The sequence below is a fragment of the Falco biarmicus genome, chromosome 1, assembly GCF_023638135.1.
Source record: "Falco biarmicus isolate bFalBia1 chromosome 1, bFalBia1.pri, whole genome shotgun sequence".
NCBI lineage: Eukaryota > Metazoa > Chordata > Aves > Falconiformes > Falconidae > Falco > Falco biarmicus.
The window spans coordinates 99,354,805-99,376,607 of record NC_079288.1 but is presented as its reverse complement, the minus strand read 5'-3'; the positions used below and the strand labels follow the sequence as shown (position 1 = coordinate 99,376,607).

The following is a 21,803-nucleotide window of genomic DNA, read 5'->3' as shown; positions in this document are numbered from 1 at the left end:
TTAGCATATTATCTCAGCAGAAACACAGTTATAAAAGTCCAAACCTGCTATTGCTCTGACTTTAAAAAGTTAGGTTGGTCAAACTTGGCATTCTGGAAAGAAACTAATGTTTAGATGTTAAAACACATGGCTAAGGAATGGCACAAATACATCTGGTTTATTATCTGTACCCTCAATATAAGAACTCAGTATAACGAAAAAAATTTCAAAGCAATAAATTTTAAAACTTACTTGAAGAAATACTCGTTTTTCCAAATTTAATGGTAACCTGAAAAAAACCCATGACCATGATAGATTAAAGTAAGGCTTCCTGGTAAATTCTGGAAACAGATTAGATCTTCATATGCAGACCAGTCTATAATTCTTCATACCTGTATTTTCAATGTCTCATTTTTCCACAGAAGAAATGTTTACTTTTACCAAGCAAGGACATTGCTATTATATTTGGAGTTGCAAAGTAACACATGAAATAAGCAGGTTTATCCCTGACTGGTATCACTGTCACTTGTGCATCCAAAGATATCACAGAAATATTCACACCTTTCAACAGGAAAGAAGATAAACTGGGCTGTTAGTTGCCAGTGATTCTGTCAAGTGAACACTTTATTTTGCCACTTAAACCTAAGTTCTTCTGAAAGATCACTTCTGCCACTCTTCCGCAAATAGTGAGACAGGAGCTGGTGTTTATCAGCTGACCTTGGAAGGGTCTTTTTCCAGCAGCAGAGCAGCTCATAGATCTGGTGTGTTAAATTATCAGGGCACTTCAGCCTAACAAGCTGAAGTACGCTCCGCCGAACAGGTAAGCACAAAGCAAGCAATGATGTATTATCTTCTGCAAGCTCTTCTGCAAGCCAATATAGCAAGTTGTCCCATATGGCCTCTGAAAGGTAAAAATAAATAGATTAAGAACATTATTCTTCTGCTATGTAATTCTTTCTTTTGCAAAGCTTTCTAAAGCTGAAGGTTTAGTGAGTGAACACCCCAACTAATTATGTTTTGTTGTTTGTTTGTTTGGTTTTTTTTTAACTTTAATGGAAATACCATCTCTTCTTGTTTCTAATTCAATTTTTGGTAACTGCACCACAACATGAAGTCAATTAAGAACAGATTCAGCAATAATCTATAACTTTTGGAACTGCATGGGAAAAGCTAGCAATAAAATAAAAGGGTTTGGGCAATTCCTATAACTGATAAATCAGTTATACTGAAGCTTTCCAGTATGAACTGAATCTCCTTATACAGAAAATTATACGTTGTTCAAGCACCCCACCACCATATTATCTTTATTTGAATTTCCCAGTGAGCAGATCACTTTCTTTTTTCCTTGAATACCTTTTAACACATTAACTACTTTGGTTCTTGAATATGGCATTTAAAAATGTCAGTTACAGCTGAAACATATCTTGGCATTTAAAAAAAAATAATAGCAAATATATATTAATATTTTAGGTATGTGTTCTTACCTGGTGAATCAGAAGAAATTCTTTTTGTGCTTCTTGGACGGTTGATCAACTTTTCTTGCTATCAAAGATATTGTGTTGAGGAAAGCAAAATTACTAAATGAGTAAGGGATGAGGCATAGGATATGGGAGTGGATTGCAGTAAATCAGCATTTGAGATTGGCTCTTCCTACACAGCAGATTTGTGTCATTATTGAAAACCAATTAACACCATCAGCAGGCATAAATCAGTATACAGTTATTAAAATAATGAAACTAAGTCTGTTTATACCAAATGGATGTTTATTTAATCTTTTATTAAAATGCTTATAATTTATGCAATTTTACAAATGTTTGATCAGTAGCATTATGTCATGAGTGGTGTATAAATGTGAGCATACAGAAAATCTGTATGGAATCCTTGTATATGAAGTGGATTCTAATTTTGAATACTGCATTAACTTTGCCTTGCTGTCTCTGTGTTGTTACTATAATTGTGTGCATATCGTACTGTTTCAGGAAAAATGAGACTTTCTAGGTATACAGTAGTTTTTGTTAGGTCTAGAAATCTTACTGTTTATAGCCATAATTATTCATTTTACATATTTCAACTTTTAATTAAAAATCACTAAAGATCAGAATTCAAAAGACAAGCTCCATTAGAAAGTATAGAATTTTTCCTATTTCTTCCTCTAGGCACTGGATTATTAAATATAATAATCAATATAATATATGGATATATAATATAAATATTCAAAATACTTTGTCCTTTTTCCCTATGACTGAGAAAGAGAAAATTCTTGTGGGCTTTACTGTTGTTTCCTACTCCACATAGAATAAGAAATTACTTCCATAAGCACTGAGCACAAGAAGAGATTAATTTGACATTCAGCAATTCTTTTTGTTAAAAGTTGTAATTGTCCTCTTTTAGTGGCCATGTTACTTTCCTCATGCACATTCATGTTTATGGCTGTTTATGCACAGCTTTCTCTGTGAGGCTTGCTCCAGGTTTATTCACTGAGCTTCTGTTTTCCATTTATGAATTAAAAGCATGAAACTCTGACTGGATAAATTATTCTCCTTTTCCTGCTGGGCATAGTTTGCCAGAGCCTTGCTGAGCTTATCTTAAATAGTTTTATAACACAGACTTTATATATTGTTCAGTATTTGGAGTATTTCATATGTACTGAGCTACACATCCAAAAGATCGATATAATCATAACTGTTTCTTATTCACCTGTGAACTGAACACCTTTTCATCAGGCCTGCACATCTTGGTAGGGGGGCTCAGTGTGCACAGGACGCACACACACACTGCTTGGCAGTGCAGAACCATCCTGTGCTGTGCTCATCTTGAGAGCTGAATGTGCCTCGTCTTAAGTGCTTATGCAGCAATTCTGTCACTGGGCCCGCCCTAGTGTGAAGATAGCATAACACGGCTAAAAAAATCCCTCGAAATAAAGGGAATATAAAGCTTTTCCACAAGGGGGCATTATTTTCCTTCCAAGACAGATTTGTTTGGCTTCTTTTGATTATGCATTTATATTTAAATTTATTTTCATTCATTAATGAGAATTTAGCTCCTCAAAGGTCTGTATGAGATTTTCAAAGTTATTCTAGATGAACTCTATTACCCATGCATTGACTTTAATCTGAACGACTTTATGGTACTTAATGCTAAAATAGTAGTAAAAAATGGTAAGAATTGAAAATGAGTATTGTCTAGAAATAGTGTAATAATATAAAATGCATTAGATCTAAAACATTAAATCGGCCTTGAAATATCAAATATCTCTGGTGAAGCACTAAATTCACCCATGGTTCAGCTGCACTGGCATGTGGTCCTACTGTTCTTGTTCACAGCATAAGTAAAATACTCAGCAGTCAAAGCAGTTTTCTAGTCTGGAAGGTGCTTCAATTAGCTAAGCGACTGACTTTCTGAAGCAGAGGATCACATGTTATTTTGCTGTTAGACAGTCACTAGACATAAAGCTTCAGTAAAATAGTAATTTGATAATGCTTGTATGTATTACAACAATCTCTTTTTGCAAAGCATTCTGATTTCAGGCAGTAATACTGCGGTGCCCTGTCAAATGGACTTCTCAGACATGACCAGACTCTAGTAGCATATCAAACAGGACAGGCAGAAAAGGAGAAATTAACCTTTTAAACTCTTTAACGCAGTTTCGTATCAATACAACTGCTTTGAAATCAGTAGAAATATTACTGATACGCACACACATACTTGACATCATAACCTAATTCACTGTATTTAACTTGTGTTGAAAATAACAGATTTGACCAGCCGGTGTTTTCCAATGCTAAGGAAATGAAAACTCCACAAATAGGAATCATTAGTGAAGATCAGCTTACTTCTGTACAAGTCATATTTAAACTAAAACCTGATGTGAAAGGTTACATACAATGTAAACAAACACTGCTTTGACCACTGTCAGAAATATATTTGTAAGAAAGTGGATAACGTGGACACGTACATATAAAAAGTGTCTATAATCTACATTGTTACTGTTTTCTCTCCACAATTCAAGGGAAATTTAGGTGGCAATTTTACAGAAAAAAGTGAAAATGTAGTCAGAATGGTTGCCTTAAAAAGATTCAATGTGTTTTGTCACAGCCAAAACCAGACATTGTGGATTCGTGGATGGTTCTAACTTTACCGGGGGGGGGGGGGGGAAGGCCAAAAAAGCACCAACAATTTCATTTCGCTAAGAAAATTTCTATTGTTACTGGCAACACTGAGTGTCTGACCTCGTGTGTACTAAAACTAATCTGTTAACATGGTTAAACTAAACTTAAGATATTTGTTAACTCAACAGCATAGTAGAAATATAAATAGTTGTTTCTGTTCTTGCCCTACATTTACTGCTGGTTTAGAGATTTTATTCCCATATGAAATGCTTCCCCCAGCATACTGGGAGCAACTGAGAAGTCCATCAACAATGCTACAACTTAGAGTCAACTATTAAGACATGAGCGTCTTACTGTGATGTAGAGGAATGCAGCTGGGTTAATTAGCATTGATAATATACAGCTGTGGGTTGGCTGATTTAGATAAGGTGCAACTGTGGCTGGTTCTGTTAAGTGGTTGAGAGCCAATGAAGAGAGAGCAGCTGAGGAAGAAGCAAAAGAAGAGAGAACACATGCCCTGGATGAGGTGGGATGAGAAGGCAGCAGAGGGACTAGCATGAAGAGTATGCTGGTATGAGATGGTAAAAGACCTTGTTGCAGTTGGCTAGTTTGGAGAGCGCAGTGACAATTGGTGCCCTGTGTGAGGTCCTTCAGATTATGAGACTGAGTGTAATGGGCAGTGACAGCAGTGAGGCTGTGCTGGGGGATGTTTGAAACAGTAATGGCGGTGACCCAATGAGACAGGTGGGGATAGCCTGTGATCCAGATCACGTTGGGATAGGTGGGAAGAGCCTGGGGATCTGGATCAGATACCGGGAAAGGTGAGCCTTTAGGGTTAAAAAGAAGAAAGCCTGACTGCTGTGGAGTTAAGAGACTGAGGGTAATGGGTGATAGTGGTGGAGTACACAGCCAGACGTGGCAGTAGCCCACAGTGGTGGCGGGTCCAGAGCAGGTCTGGCCAGACAGTGGCGATGGCCGTGCCAGAGGAAGGCATGGGAGCAGTGCGGTGCAGCGTGCGGCTCCCACTGTTGCTGCTGTTGCTCAGCCTGGTGGTATTCTTGCTAGTGTTTATGTGCTCATTGAAGGTGTCTCCAGTTGAAGAAGAAATGGGCCACCACAAGGATGTTAAGAAGTTTTTCAGTACACAGAATGATGTGTTAGCACTGTATTCTAGATCTGCTGCTGCTGAAAGCTCACTCAGGTTACTGTCCAGTGTGACCCGAGAGGTGAAAGGACAAGGCACTATAAGTTCATCACAACCCCCCTCTGAAGAAAACAAAATCCCAGGTGCTAAGAAAGCAGATAAGAAGAAAGGTGATCAACCTGCAGAAGCTGAAAAGCCCAAGATAAAAGTGAAGAAGGAATTCAGGGACAAGTTGTCCAAACTGTACGAAAAGTTTATTTGTAAAAAGTTTGTGATGGTTGGTAAAAAACATGAGGTATGAAATATTAAAAAGAAAAAAAAAGGGGGGGGATTTGTAGAGGAGTTATAGAGGACTGTACGAAAAATTTATTTGTAAAAGGGTTGTAATGACTGTTAAAAACATAAGGTATGAAATCTTTAAAAAAAAAAGAGGAAGTGTAGAGGAATGCAGCTGGGTTAATTAGCATTGATAATATACAACTGGGGGTTGGCTTCAGGGGTGGTGGGTTGGCCAATGTAGATAAGGTGCAGCTGTGGCTGGTTAAGTGGTTGGGAGCCAATGAAGAGAGAGCAGCCGAGGAAGAAGCAGAGGGAAAAAGAAGCAGAAGAAAAGAGAACACATGCCCTGGATGAGGCGAGATGAGGAGAAGGCAGCAGAGAGACTGATATGAAGAGTATGCTGGTATGACATGGTAAAAAACCTTGTTGCAGCTTGGTAGTTTGGAGAGTACTGTGACAACTGGAATTCTGCAAGCAGCTGTGTCGGTGTGCACAATACTATAAACAACCCAGAATTATCAATGAGTCAGATATGAATGCTAAAGTCATGTTTTGATATGCTTGAGAGATTTGTGGCAGCTTAATCATTGTACTGTAGCAGTATACATGTGATAGAAACTAGCAAAATTGAAGGATCATCACTTGAGTGTGTGTCTATGCACGTGAATTTGGTCAGATGTATTTGGTGCTTTGGCAATATATATTAATAGCATCAGCATATGACTAACTATGGACAGTGCCAGTCTCTGTTCATGTTATATGAACACTAACACAAGACTTGTACTTTAATGAAGTGGTAAATAGAAGTTGTGTTTCACAGATGGCTAGTGCAGTTGTATAATTAGGGCAGTAAATGTCTCCCTAACTGTGTTTTCTCACCCAGTTTTAACTATTTCCTTCCATTTCTTTTATTCATTAGAAAGCTCACCTAAATGTGAAAATATATCTGATTCATGTATATTGACCAAATCGTGGATAGTAAAACCAGGATAAAAGTTACGTTGATTTTTATTGTCAGTGCTTTCATCACTGTTAATAATTTTAGAACATACAATAAGATACATTAAGTAATTAGAATTTCCATTTCATTGCTCTGTCATTAAATTGCATCTGAATCATTGTGTTTAATAGATGGTTCTGCCTTTCAGTCAATTTCTTTTCTAACTCAAACACATTTTTAACTGCTGCAAATATCCTGGGAAAATAAATTCATGTTCTGATTATTTCTATGTGTAAAAAGTACGTTATTTTATATTACTGGTTGCACCTGCACTTACCAACATCATTGTTCTTATATCCTGATAAAGGGGATATAACAGTCCCTTTTTCAGTTTCTCTATAATATTAATATGTGCATATGATATTTCCACTTCTGTCAAAACTGCCTGAAGCATTATCAATGTACTGTCTCTCCACCTAGAACCACTATGTGCTTCTGATACCTTTCCTTCCCTTTCTTTCAAATCCTCTTTCTGAGTTCTGTGGCCACAACTGAAGAGTACAGTCATGATGTGAGCGCCTCATAGATATATGGCATAGTCTTGTTTTCGGTTTTGTTCTCTAATAATTTGGAAGTTTCTGCTTATATTTTTATTCTCTGCTGAATGCTCTGGAAGTTTTCAGAAAGCAACATAATTAAGATTTTTAATTTTTTTTGAGTGGTAATAGGTAATTTAGAGTCTATCAGTATAAAATCACTTATTGAACCTAAATTACCTAGTTTATTTTCTAGTTCAATATTCTGTGATTCTTCAGATAGCTTTAGTACTCTGATGACATTTCATAATGTCATCAGACATTTCACTTAATTATTCAAAAATTTCTGATGAATATGTTAAGTGTGGATCTGTGTAGGACTTTGCTAGTAACCATCTTCCCTTGGGAAAACCAGCTGCTTTTTCCTACTTTCTCTTATCTTTCAGCCAGCAAACAAGCCGAAAGAGAACATTTTTTTTTTTGTTTTTAAAATTTCTGTGAGTTTGTTCAGTATGGAATTCTTTACTTGGCTAGAAGAAGGTATGAAGAGCAAAAGAGTGAACAATGTTGTTATTTTGTGTTAATGAGTGTTACATATCATTAGATAGTAGTGTGGGTGAAATTCCCTTTTGCCTTGTGTATTTATATACCAATAGTAAGCTATGTTGTATTTAACTTACTAATTAGTCATGAAAGTCTAATAATCAGCGTCATTGCTGTTTTATAATTCTTCAAAAAGATTAAAATTGAACTAGCTAAATTATTAATGAATATTTCTTCTCTATTAAAACCCCCTTAATTTAGGTATTATCAATTTTAAATTATTACACTGCATGGAAGGAAGATAAATCATAAAGTAGGGTTCATCAACTATAGCAAAATATAACATTTTTTGTACTAAGATGACTTGCAACATAGGGGAAGATTTTATTTTGATGCTGTTCTTCATTCTATAGATTAGTATTTCAGTCCATGTTGGAAAATACAAATCACATCATGAAAAAGCTATCAACATGCAAATGTTTTCAAGCATTTTGATTGCTTTTTTTCCTAATATTTGCATTTAATGAAGATTGTGACTCCTTTGAAATGGACCTCCTAAAATATATTTACCAGAAGCAAAAGAAAAATAATTTGCAAGATGCTGTGGCACTTCTTTTCTGAAGTGGTACAATAATTCTGTCTCTCTAAGCAGACCTTTTGTGCATCAGACTTAGGTGCTCTATGCTTGAACTGGTTCAGATGAAAGTAGAGCCACTACTCAAAAAATAGATGTAAAGAAAATATTCCCAAAGGCTATCACTATTTGTTCCTAGGGTATGATTTAATTTCTAATTTACCAGCAATAATCATGTTATATAGCTCTTTCGTTTATTTCCATTTACATGAGTAGGCTGGGTGCTATTGTGTAGCCACATATAATATATATCCTCACACACTTATACAGACTTCCCAGACTTCAGGATCTGGGCCTCACTGAAAAAAGAGGGAACGTGGCCTCAAATTTAGTAGGAGAAAAGGGGTAGTCAGAAATTTATGTCCTGAAAAGTCTGAATAGAACTTTTAAGGACTAACATGTATAGTAATAGACCATATATACCAACCCAAATCTAAGACACTTGATAAGTACCTTTGTGGTTTAATACAAATGTAGTTCAATCATTTAAGTCTTATTCTTCTTATGAGTAAGATTAAATCAAGTGGAACAACAGGATGGAAGCTAGGCAGGTGGATGGAAGAGGACTAGCTGATGCCTAGGGTATGCTGCAGATTTTTTTATATATATTTTTTTAAATCATCTCACTGGACCTCAAGAGTTTGTATTTCCCTCTCTGTGAATACTGCACTTGGAATGCTCACCCTGTGGAAAAGCAAAGTGTTTGAAAGCATGTGATTTAAAAAAAAAAAAAACCTTACATTTTATACAGAGATTGTCACCGAAAGAAATATCCTCTTAAGATCTGCAGTTGTTACTTATTCTTAATTTTTAATTGGGAGAATGGAGATGAGAGAGAAATCAAGAGGTATGCTTATGAAATAAAAGACGTATTTGCAGGTGACAGCTTAATGAAGGGTGAAGTCAATTAAAATCAAAAAGAGAGAGATGCTACTGCTTGTCACTGGATATTTAGACCAAGAGTTACGGTACATATTTTGATATTAAAATGTATGTAAATTTGATAGCAGTAGTCTAGTGGCAGAATTCTGTACAACATAGGGGGCTGATACCTAGGCAACTTTGAAAAGATTACAAAGAGATTTCATTGCAGGAATATTAAAGATTAATTTATGCAGCAATGGCTTTCACCAGAGATGGAGATAAATGCCCATGTGGCTGTATTGTGGAGCCTTATCAGGCGTGATAGGAGAAAGAAAAGTTACATGAACCATCTAATGCTTTTACGTTTTGCAATTCTGCATTCCCAAGACAATGATACAGGAAATATACACCTTGTGAAACTTAAGTCATAATTTCTTAGGGCCATACTATTTAGGGAGAGCAAAAGGATGAAAAACTTCTGCTAAACATTTCTTTTCCATCTTCATGCTTGATGAGGGTCCCTCCCACCTGCTAAGAGAAATTCTGAGATGTTTGTACGTTGCTGATGGACCAGAACTGCTCCATCAGAGATCCGTGTGTATCTGTAAGACCTAAATCATACCAAAATCCTCTTGCCTAATAAATATGTGGTAAGGGAAAAAGGAAAAGATCTCTAACATTATCAAGTGAGAAACCCACCTTTGGTAATGTTAGTGCTAATTTACACAGCGGAGATTGGTGTCGATATTCACCATATAGCAATGGCTGTTCCCATTTCTTTGTTATCATCTCTCTGGTAATTTTATAAAACACTGCTGTTCCTTTGTAATGAGGTGAACTGTGGTTACCGAATTCATCCACTTCTTTAATTTGGAGCTCCAGCCTGGGTTTTCTTTGTGAATGAAAAATTAGCCTGTAGACTTTTCCAAAATCTTTTCCATTCTCTGGAGTCCATAAAAAAAAATATAAAAAAATTACACAGTATTTAGATGTGTGCATTTAAAGCAATTCATTAGGGTCAGTCAAATAGTTATTCACATAATTCAGCTGTTCTTTATCACTGTTATTATTTTACATTGAACATCTGATGTTCAAACACTCCTGCCAGTCTGCTTCAGTAGTTCAAATGTCTTTATAATTTCATGATTTTTCTAAGCCCTTGAATTGTTGGCATAAGGAATAAGCAGTGAAGGCTGTGCTACAAGTTGAAAAGTAAGGAACACTGAAGGGAATGAAGTATGTAACACAGAGAAATAAAAATAAAATGGTGTTGCGAATAGAATTACAAGTATATGCTTTCTGGTTATTCAGGGTGGATATGTGTCTATCTGTAACGACAAAATTAATTGAGGCAGAGATTTACGTGCAACTTTAGGCATTGTAGTTCCGTTTTAATTGATACATCTATATATGCTACCTTTGCATATATGAGCAGGCATTCCTTGGGGGCTGGAGACTTCTCTTTTTGAAGAATAATCCTTTCTTTAGGGTAAATGAAATTTTCAGTTGGAGACTTTATGTAAAAAATGTTCAGAGACCCAAATACATACTTACATATTCTTTCCAAAACTGACAGAATAGTCTATACATAATTTGGGGTGAAAATGTTTTTGAGGCTTCTTACCTCTTTTCTCTTTAAGCAAATCCCTGAATGGCGGCACCCACTGCATGGAATTTTTGAGGCTGCTGATTGAAACAGCAGAACAACTCTATCATCACCTCAATTCATAGTGCAACTCGCAAAAAGAAACATTTTGCCCTGGATTTCAATGTTTGATCTTCCTCACCTTAAGTGAAATTACACAGATAAAATATCGGAGTGTTTCTTTTTTGTCTGGAATCTTTTTAATTGCTATCAAATGTTCTTTATGTTAAAAAGCCATTGATGGAAACCTGCCCTTTTGAAATAAGAGATAAAATATCAGCTGTTTCTGAGGACCAAGTTTCACAGAATGGCAGAGGTTGGAAGAGATCTCTGAAGATCACCTTGTTGAACCCCCTTGTTCAAAGCAGGGTCACCTAAAGCAGGTTGCTCGGGATCTTGTTAAACTAGTACATTTTATTTTTCAGTTGTAGCAGTTTCCCATGTAGTTCTATGCGCTTAATTACAAGAAATAAAACACTGAAATAACTAAATGTGCTGTGATCAACCACAATCTACTTACGCTCCCATACAGTATTTCTGAATAGCTGAGGTAATTGTTAGTGTTCACCCCCATGCATGAATTATTGCTTACCTGAAGCAAAAATATTTCCTCTAAATCTAAAATGAACCTGCTCTCCTTCTCTTAATGGGAACTGCTGCGTAGGTTCTGGGGGACCAAAGTAGCCCCCTTCATGGAGTTTTTGAAGTTCACTGGCCAGTTCTTTGGATGCAGATAGCAAAACTACTATTTTGTATGGGTTTTCTCTTTTCCGATACAGTATCACATTAGCCATTGTGCTACAAAGACCTTTTTCTAGAGCCTGAGCAAAGAGGAGAAGATATGTGTTTTCCAAGAGGAGCGAAAGGCGAATGACCACAAAGCTGTATTAAAGAAAATAAAAAAGCAAGAAAATAAATAGCTCTATCTGAAATAATTTTATCAACTGCTAACAGTTTATTATGCAAAATAATACCGGGCTCAGTGTCCAACAGACCTTTTGCTACCTCCTTTTTATTCTCATTTCCAAGATATGAAAGGATGGAAATTTGCCTGTTTCTGTAATGTAGAGTATATTGACTCTCTACCAATTAATTCAAATAACATGAATTTTAGATGAAAGTAAAGGAATATTTCCTAATAAGTTCCAAAAAATATTATGGTTTTGTAGTTAGAGAGCTAAATCACATTTTCAAAGTAAGATTAATATCTGCATATCCTCTTTCAGGTTTGGTATATATTACATTGTGTACAGTCTATAGGAAAAGATATTTAAACAAATTTATATTTTCTGTAGTTAAGAGTAATAACTAAATGAACTTATACTGCAAAGTGGAAGAAAGAGATGCTGGCAAGCTAATAATTAATAGTGGATGATGTCTTAACTCTACTGATTTCCATTGATCCATATTCTTGGAAGTAAATATTTTAGTAAATAGAATTGTATTAAATTATTTATACGTTACCTCTCTAAATGCTCATTTAGTTCAAATGATACCAGCCCATTCCGTGCATTCTGGACAATAACATCATCGAACACCTTCCACCCCTCTTCTTTGTTTCTGTGACCTAATAATTTCAAAGTATCACTGGGATTCTCCCCATTTTTTCTCACAGAAGCACCCACAGCCCTGGAAAGCCAAGGAATTACAGGAAAAAATATAATGAAAAATAGATCCTGCAGAAGGAGTTAACTTTTATTTGTAGCTCTGCTTTCCCTTCTGCTTTTCTTGATGACTACGTGTGTTTTTCCCACCTTGCTGAAAAATCTGCATCTGGAACTGTAAAGTGATGCAATTGCTAAGAGTGATCTGCCTCTGCCCCACAACTCCCCAATCCTCTACAAAGAGGGAAGAAAGGAAAAAAGACAGGTTTCTTTCTAAATGAATCTAGCTTAATCTATTATGTACGGTAATTATTATGGATTGGTTTTGAGCCATTCATCAAGATTTAGATTCTTTAGAAGTAGGTATTGGGGAGGAAGAACACCAACCCACCTTTTCTTCCAGAAGTAAATATTGTTCAATGATCCCAAAGGATTTTAGAAAATAAGACGTGACTGCTATCCACTATATCTTTCAAGAGAGAAAATAAAAGAATCTTCTCTTCAAATCAGGTGATTACTTTGATATCACACTCAGAATCAAGCAACTATGGCATGACATTCTCTGGCTAATTTATCCTAATAAATGAAACGTGAAGTGCTTTTTTACAGAAGTCCATAGCTCTTACACACACCTCTCGGGGTTTTTTTAAAACTGGATGTGAATAACCCATTCACCTCAAGCATACACCCTATGTACAATCAAAAAATGAAAATACTTCAGACAGGACAGCCTAAGCTTTTCTCAAGCATACAGCATCAGCCTATGCACAGAGGAAAATATTGACATCATTTCTAAGGAATTTGTATAGAAATAAGCAATAGAGTGATGGTCTTTTCATGAATGTGCTTTGATTGTGAGTCTGAAGTGCCTTTTAGACTGGCATTAAGAACAGACAGATGCTGCAAGGGTGCTGCCACGCTATTAAATGCTTCTGGTGCAGGAGATGAAATCTGAATCTCCTATAGACTAACGTGGGCAACCTTCCCAAACCTGAAGTTTGTGATTAAGATGGATGTCTAGTCTAAGAGACCAGCCTGAGCGTGGAGCTCTTAAAAGCATAATCTGAGAAGTTTTTCAGAAATGGAAGGCTAGAACATTGTCTGCCTTCTCCATCTGTACCGTGCTTATTTCCAAAAAAATCATAATCTTGGCATATAGATGAATTTTGAAAAAGATAAATGTTTAGCACAGTAGGATTAAGCTAAGTCTTTAATGATGTAAAGCAGAGGCACCACAGAGCTAGTCCCTACCAAGAAATCCCACTAAGCCTCCCTGAACCTGGAGTTGCCCATGGTAGCAGAACTGGAATGACAACAATCAAATGGTAAGTTCAGATCATTGTTTTTCCTGCACGAGATGGTAAAAATATCTTTAATTTTGCTGACTTTCAAAACAAATGAGGTCAGCTTTGGCCTTTTTTTCCACCAAAATTTTTAGAAGTCCCCATGTTTTAACGCTTTTAAAAACAAAAGGCCTAAGATTTAGAAACTTTGTAGTGAGTGCTTTGGGAAAATCTGGGACTTTATCTAATGCAGCACTTACCACAAAACTGACCTACTCCAAACCATTGTGCCGTACGTTTTGATTCAGGTAGCCATTAGAATGTGTAGAAGTAGAGATCAGAAAATTCAAAGGCCAGGGTAGCCAAACCACCGACTTGTAAAATGATCACAGCAGCTTTGAGACATGATTATTCTCTGTGTTCAGTGTTTGGTTCTGGTGAAAGTGGCCGAATGTTTCTTGCTGAAGAAAATACAGGCATTTTTCATCCTGGCTTCTGCTAGAAATATAGTGGTCAGCATATTTGAAGATTATACATCAAATGCTATGTGAATTTCTTGGTGAAGCTGTAGCATGAGAATTGTGCAGATTTGCTCTAACACTGTTTCTTAAGTATAGCAGACTATTAAGGAACTAATGTATTTTTAATACAAAAAAAATTTAATCAGAAGTTGGTAAAATTAATTAATTTTGATGTTTTGAAAATTTGTAGTGAAATTGTTCTTACCGAGGATGGCATACTGTAGCAACCCGTTTTACTGTGGCACTAATGGCTCTTGCATGTTCTGTCTCATCTTGCCTCTTTTTTTCTGGGTTTGGAGGACAGGGTAGAGTAATAGTGACAGATCTGTTGAACGGTTGGGCTGAAGGATGCTGGACATAAACCAGTGCACTAGTGGATACCACTGAGTGGTACATATCGTATCTTGCTTTCAATGCTGAAACCAATGATGGTTCAACTGGCTGAATCTAAATATGGAAAGCAATTGTTCAATAGTTTTTAAATTAATAAATCTTTTCATACATGCTTGTTCTTTTACAACTTGATTTCTCTTTTGGAATTGGATCAGACTATCACAGAAGCATTAAGCCCCTCTCTGTAACCCAAGGAACAACCCTACAAAAGTATCAACACTTTATACAATGCATAACCAAGTGCTTTAGAGTCATCAAAAACTGGAACCTTTGCTGACTTAAAAATTTTGATTGTTTTGTTCCTGCTTGGAGTTCAAGTTTTGAAACTCCTGGGCTTCCTCAGATTTTGATAATTTTCTAAGATTTTTTGAATCTGTATTTTTTTTCACTGTTAATTTTACCTTCTCCGTACCTTAGAATCGATGTTTTTGTGGAGTAAGGGAGAAACACAGTATAACTGAAGAAAATTTTGAAATTATTCTCAGCCTAAGATTAAGAGGTGACAAAACCTTCTGTTGCACTGCCTAGTACCAATAATGAAGGTCAGGTGAGAAAAATTGCTCCATTAGCTTGAACACTGGGCCAAGCAGTTGAAGTCTGGCGTTGATGCTTATGTCATTATTGAAAACAACTATATTTTCTGAAGTGTATCAAAGAAAGGTAGGTGGTTTTTCTTTTGAGGTAGAGATGTTGTTGACTACTGATGATATTATGTGGTTTAAACAAAGTTGGCAGGAAACCATTTGCTGTGTGTACAGGATGTGGAGCTGCAACCACTTTTCATAGACTGAATAATGGAACAGGTTGCCCTTTAACATTATTGGCATTCTTGCTTCAGAACTGATCAGATAACAGACTTATAGAACAAGTATTGCATATTTCAAGCTCACCTTTAACTGCATGGGTGCTGGAGAACTGAATGTTTCTGGATGGTAACAGAAAGAGATTCTACAATCCATGCTCAGCTTTTTTGAAAGTCCTACCTTTGGAACAGTAAATGTTTCTTTCTTTAAGCATGACAACACAGAAAAAACACCCAGCTGATAAATTTTCACTTCCGCAAATGTTTCCTGTGTAAAGTAAATGTGGAGTTAGAGTACACTGGAGGAAAAGGAAGCTGTGTTCCACAGCAGATAAACATTTTGAGAAGACAACAGTATTCACAGAGTAAGGTGTGAAATGAAAATAAACTGAATATTATTGCCACTTGGGTGCCCAGGTATCTGATGATCTCTAGTTATCATATGATGTCATTAATATTCCAGGGTATGACTGGGATAAAATGAAACAAGCTCATAAACTGGGTGATGAATCTGTCCCAATGCAATTCTGCATTTGAAAAAAGAACCATCCTATGTTTCTTTGAGATGGAGTTTGGACTCATACATGCAGAATTTTGTTACTTCCCTGTGATCTGAATGCAAAATAATTCCCCTTAAGTTTTTACTTTTAACAAATACTGAATCATATTATACTTGATTGAAAAAGTCATGAACCATTACTCAGTCATTAGTATTGTGGGATTAAGAACTAGCCTTAACATTACAAGTGAAAAAAAAAAAAAAAAGACCTTGTTAAATACTAGGTTTCAAAGATAATTAGTTCTTGAGAAACTAGGAACAAAAGCTCAGTTTAACCCCACGTAGTGGGCAATATGGCTTAATAATGACAACTTCACTTGTCTAACTCCACAGAGGCTTAAATGGGAACCTGGAATGATGTTTTTACAATGTGTAGATGAGAGGTTACCAACCTTATGTTTTCCTTGGTATCCCTCCAAAGAAATAGGAGTTAAGTAGTGTGATTGAAAGTTCACATCAGTCAACTTCACCATAATCTCCCGATAACTTCCTCTGAAGCATGAAGTAAATGGGATTGCAATGTTGATAGGGAAAGGGATTGTTTTCTCATAATCAGAGCATTCAATACTGATGACATTGCTGACCAGCTCCTCAGAATCATCCACCACCAAGGAACTAGTGTCATTGACTATCTTACACTTCAGATTCTCCAGAGCAGTTGATGGGGCTTTAATAAAACAAGCTACTTCACATTTACTTTTACCACTCTCTTCCACTAGAAATCTGCAGAAGAAGAATATAAAATATTATTCTTTGTATTTTGGGTGGGGTGGCATCTTGTATTTTTAATTAAATAATTTACTATAGCGATGTGCTACACTAGCATAAGCATATCATTCATAAAAATATATGTTTATGAATAGATGGGAAAATCATGAAAATGCTTATGTTGAGCTTGTTTCAGAACAGCTTACAAATTATTATAAAACTGACTAATTGGGGTAATTTCCTACTGATTTCCAACTGTTTGGGAGTTACTGACTTTACTGGGTGTGACTCAGTCCCTCACTGTCAAAAAAAATGCAATCAAATAGAAAGTTACAGTTTACTTTAGACCAAATGGAAGATCTTCATTGCATGCTTAAGTTGTAAACTGCTATCAAGTGCATGACCAGCAGCTGTTCAATACATGCATATTGAGTTTCTGGGCCGCAGATGTTGGTAAGTGTGCTAATAAGCAATATTTATGTACATCTGTTTCTGAAAAGAATACATGCTTACTCTTTGCTCATCCAGTGCCTAGATTTCTGTACTTCTGAATCATTCATAGAAAGATTCACAGCAGTAAGATCACATGTTTGTTCTGAAGCTGTGAAGGTAATTAGGTCATTCCTAATAATCTCATGATTTGTTTCCATTTTACTGTCTTCCATTTGCTTTGTGAGTCTACGTTCTTCACTTTTGACCTGTTCTGAAGAGTCTTTGACTACTGAATTTTTTTCCTGTTCAAGAAGTTTTGTGACAGCCCTGTCATAAATGTCTTCCGCTGTCCCAGATAGAATGCCTTCCCCACTGCTCATATGAGCATCTTGAAAAGTCAATTCTGGCGACTTTTCAGTAACGGAGCTACCTCCATGACGTTTATCCTTTCCACTGCACTCTTTTTTCTCTGTAACAGAGCTCATTAGTAGTCTGTGTTCACTGTGTTCTTTTTTCATTGGAGGTTCGCTGCCAATGTCCTGTTCTTGAGCAGATATATTTTCAACTAATGATGCAACAATGTCTTTTACCACTGTTACAGTTTCACTCGGCTGGATTTGATTAATATTTTGATTTTCCATCTTGTTCAAGGAAGGAGTTCTTTGGCATTGCTGACTGGGACTAGAAGATGTTTGCACAGAGTCTGTTGCTTCTTCAGAACAATGCACTGTTTCTCTAGAAGCATTTTGAGCAGTCTGGATCTGAGAATCATCTTCTCTGCAGTGAGCAGCATAAAGTTTATTTTCTGCCACTTGAAGATGTGAGACTGTATTGATCAAATAAGCCTTCACTTCATGCAGATAATCTACAGTTCCATTGTACTCTAAGGCAAAAAAATAGGTAAACAATTGAATTTTGCTAAGAAAGCTAGCCAAAAATGTGAAAGCTCTTACACACGTACCTAATGAATTCTGCCTAATTCTGTAGTGCAATTCAATACATGAAGCACAATTTATTTCCTGGCTTTCATTTAGTGTTTTTGCATTTATTGCTATTCAATTTGAGTCAATTTCTGAAGAACTGAATTGAATGACAAGTATTTTTGTGTACTTGTCCAAGTACAACTGTGTATTTGTCAAAGTACTATTGTGGCAACTTTAATGACCACCTTTCTAATGATCAGACACCACCTAAATGCTTAATGACAATCAATCTAAAGCATGAAATTTGGACATAATAGTCAAATCCATTTAGGAAGAGCTTAAAAATTAAACAATAATTATATATATTTCCTAAAATTGAATGCTACAAGATTCTAACACGTGGATGTCTTAACAAAGCTGTCATGCATGGGCTCAATATTAAACATGCTCAGCAGCTTTGAATTTTTGCTACAGAGAATTGAGGATAATATCAAAACACCAGCACATATATAATACTGAAGTTCAGCAGTTTGTATCTGTACCTATTATAGGAATGGTGGAAGTTGCTTGCGCATATAACTGAAAACACTTGGTGAAGAATGATGCACAAAAAGCACACAATCACTATGTGCCATTCATGTAAGGTTTTATCTTTAACCTATTTTGTGATCCCTCGTTTTTTTTTATCTAACACCTTTCTTAGGAATCCTTCCAGATACTACCTTCAAGGATTTCAGATGCATCACTTTCAGCTCTCCCCTCACCATACACTGTCAATCTCTGAAACTGGACCCATGTCTTCATTAGTTATGTATATTTCAAACCCCTTGGAAAATTGCTTTTTTATTTCTGTTTGCTGCATGAGATCCAGGAAAGCTTTGTTTTGCAGGCTAAATCCAGTGAGGGTCAGTAGAAATAAGAAAATGGCACAGAAGGAAAACACAGTATACTGTTTCATCAATGTGTCATGTTATACGATCTGGACAGGCCCTTCACTTTTATCCCTATTTGCAACTGATTAATCTAAACCTACAAAGAGTACAGTTCAGAATAAAGGTTGGTGTGGTTTTTTTGGTTGAATTTAGTCTAAAAATTATTCCTTTGTAATGATTTCCCAGTTCCCAAATGGCTTGTTATTGGATTTTGACTACATTTGTGGGGGGAGCAATCACATTTTTAAAATATTTTTCCACTGGTAGTTCAAAAAACAACGTAAGTTTATTCTAAGGTACTGCTGTTTTGCCAGGGACACTTTTGCAATAGTGAGAAGAACTTCTAAATAGCTTAACAAGACTGAGAAATATGAAACAAAAGGACTGGAAATGACATAGGTTCATTTGCATAAGAGGTTGTAAAAGACCACTTCCCAGCTTCACTATAAAGCAAAGTTCAAGCTTCGGCAAAACTACCAAAATTAACCTGTTTCCTCCCTGAATTTTGCATTCTCTGAAAAAAAAAACGAAACAAAAAAAACCAACCCAAAACCAATCATACAGCTCTTTAAGCTTCCCTAAAATCGAATTTGAAGATAATGGGGTCATTCAGAACAATGGCCTTTTCCTGCACTGTGAATGTGACTTTTCTAATACTGCAGTGCCTAAAGCCAAGCAAAGACATGGCCTTGTAACTTCACACTACCCAAGGAAAGACACTTTTTGCATTCTGTTACAAGGTTAACCTCAAAATAAGCCTTCTTTTAAGTTACCACCACCACCACCATCTCTTTTCTAACACTTTGCTTTCTGTACTAAGATGGCAGCAGTCTTTATCACTTTTATTGTCATCTTTTTAACGTTGTTACTTGTAGAGGCCTGTAGACTCGATATGGGTCTGCTGGCAGGGTGCTGGCACAGGGGGCTGCAGGGGCAGGCTCCGTGGTGCATGCCCACGCTGCACACAGCTGGTTCCAGCCAGCTCCGCAGTGGTCCTACTGCCTGCAGGACTGACTTGAGCCTGTCAGCAAAGCTGGTGCTGCCTCTGTGAGCAGATAGTTAAGAAAGGGCAAGAATACTGAAGAACAGTGAGGACTGAGGAAAAAAAGTGCGAGAAACAGCCCTGTGAACACCCAAAGTCAGAGGAGAAGAAAGGGGAGGTGCTCCAGGCATGGAGCAGAGGTTCCCTTGCAGCCCACGGAGACCAGGCTGGAGCAGGTATCTGCTTTGCAGCCTGTGGAGACCCTCACTGGAGCAGGCAGGCATTCCCTGAAGGAACTGCAGCTCGTGGAGAGCCCAGCTTTTCCTGACAGGACCTGTGGGAAGGATCCACAGTGCTGCATGAAACAGTGTGAGGAGTGAGTGGCAGAGCAGAGCTGTTAGGGATTGATTGACTGCTGCCCCATTTCCCTGCTAGAGGAGGTAGGAACGAAGGAACAAAGGTGAGCCTGGAAAAAAAGGAGGGGTGGGGGAAAGGTGGGGTTTGAATTTTTTCCCTTTGTTTTTTACTATCCAGATCTATTTCAATTGGAAAGAAATGAAATTATTTTTTTTCCCCTAAGTCAAGTCTATTTTGTCCATGATGGTAATGGTAAGTGATTTTCCTGTATTTATATTGACCCATGAGGTTTCCCATCTTATTTTCTCCACCTGTCCTGTTGAGGAAGGGGAGTAAGTTGCTGGGTGGGCATCTAGTGTCTAGCCAAGATAAACCCACTGAAGTATAATATACATAAAACTTTGAAAAAAATCATTTTTGTTAATTTTATTTTATATATATTTTTTTCCTCACATCATGAGAATTATGAGTCTCATATTGAACCTTATGTAACAGACTAAAAAACAGTGTGATATTCTCAAAAGATGAATTTGGTTTAACAAATTACCAAGTACTGAAATACTAAAAAATCAAAAGTAAGGTCCCCCAGTATCATCACACAGTAGAACTTAGCATCCAGTATACCCAGTCCATTCTGCTTACAGGTAAGTCCCTCCATACTTGCCTGGACTTGCAGTCAATTCCTTGTATTTGTCGTGCAAAGCACTCAGCAACTGCCAGGTGTCTTGAATACTTGCCGTAACATTCTCCAGATGCTGGCTGAGAGATCTGCTCAGCTGTTTTGTTAAAGACATCAGTCTAAGTGTGTACTCCATGATACCTTCATTATCCAGATCACTTTTCAGAAGCACATCTCTCACTAGCGAGTTCAGTTGCCAATTTTTTTCCGGGAGCTGGCCTGATTTGTCTGCAGTTGTAATCTTACCTTCAGCCATTTCCATGCTATGTTCAGAATATACTACTATAATTTCTTTTCTGCTCAAATACTTCCACACAGTGTTGTCCTTGGTAAAGACTACTACACCATTTAGTTTTTGTAGCCAAAGAGCATTTTAAAAAGTACCGTATTCCATACACTGACAAATCAAAGTCTAGCCCAGAAACTCTGAGTTGATGTTGACTATTAAAAAGTTACTAGGTGACAGAGAGGAGTGGCTGTCCTGTAACTACAGGCAAGGATTGCCAAGAGATGCCTCTGCACACCATGTACCTTTAAGGGAGGTTATGTAAACCTGTTCCGTTGCAGTGACTTAGGAGCTCTGAGCTTCACTTCAGTGGCTGTAAATGATCAGCACCCATGAACTCAAGCTTAATTGTGAATTCATAATTACATAGTCACCAACAATGAGGAAATGGTTTCACTGCAAGCTAACATTAAATGCTGTAGGTCACTTGACGCCGTTTTCTGACAACCGTATTTCATTTCTTGTAAAGATATGTGAAATAGGTGGGACAGGTCCAAGATGCTGTGCAGTCTAGGTGATGTACTTGAGCTATACGTAGGTTTCAGCAAGACAAGAATTGACAAATGTAATTCTGTGATTAGCAAAAATAGTTATTAGTAATAGACATCTGAGGAAACTTGCAGTGTTTTCCAGGGTGTGTTTATATAATGGGAAGAAACTTAAACAAAA

General features: G+C 36.8%; 1 protein-coding gene across 1 annotated transcript; it reads right to left on the bottom strand.

Annotated features, from left to right (window-relative positions):
* Positions 1-508: 508 nt before the first annotated feature.
* DTHD1 (death domain containing 1) lies at positions 509-21,110 on the bottom strand. Its single transcript, XM_056327341.1, has 10 exons — positions 20,812-21,110; positions 17,057-17,956; positions 16,228-16,558; positions 15,365-15,544; positions 14,287-14,528; positions 12,138-12,302; positions 11,266-11,555; positions 9,728-9,972; positions 1,464-1,521; positions 509-880 (listed from the first exon to the last, which is right to left on the bottom strand). The coding sequence occupies exons 1-10, from the start codon at positions 21,108-21,110 to the stop codon at positions 591-593; spliced, it is 3,000 nt and encodes a 999-aa protein (XP_056183316.1). The 3' UTR covers positions 509-590.
* Between the last annotated feature and the right edge of the window lie 693 nt (positions 21,111-21,803).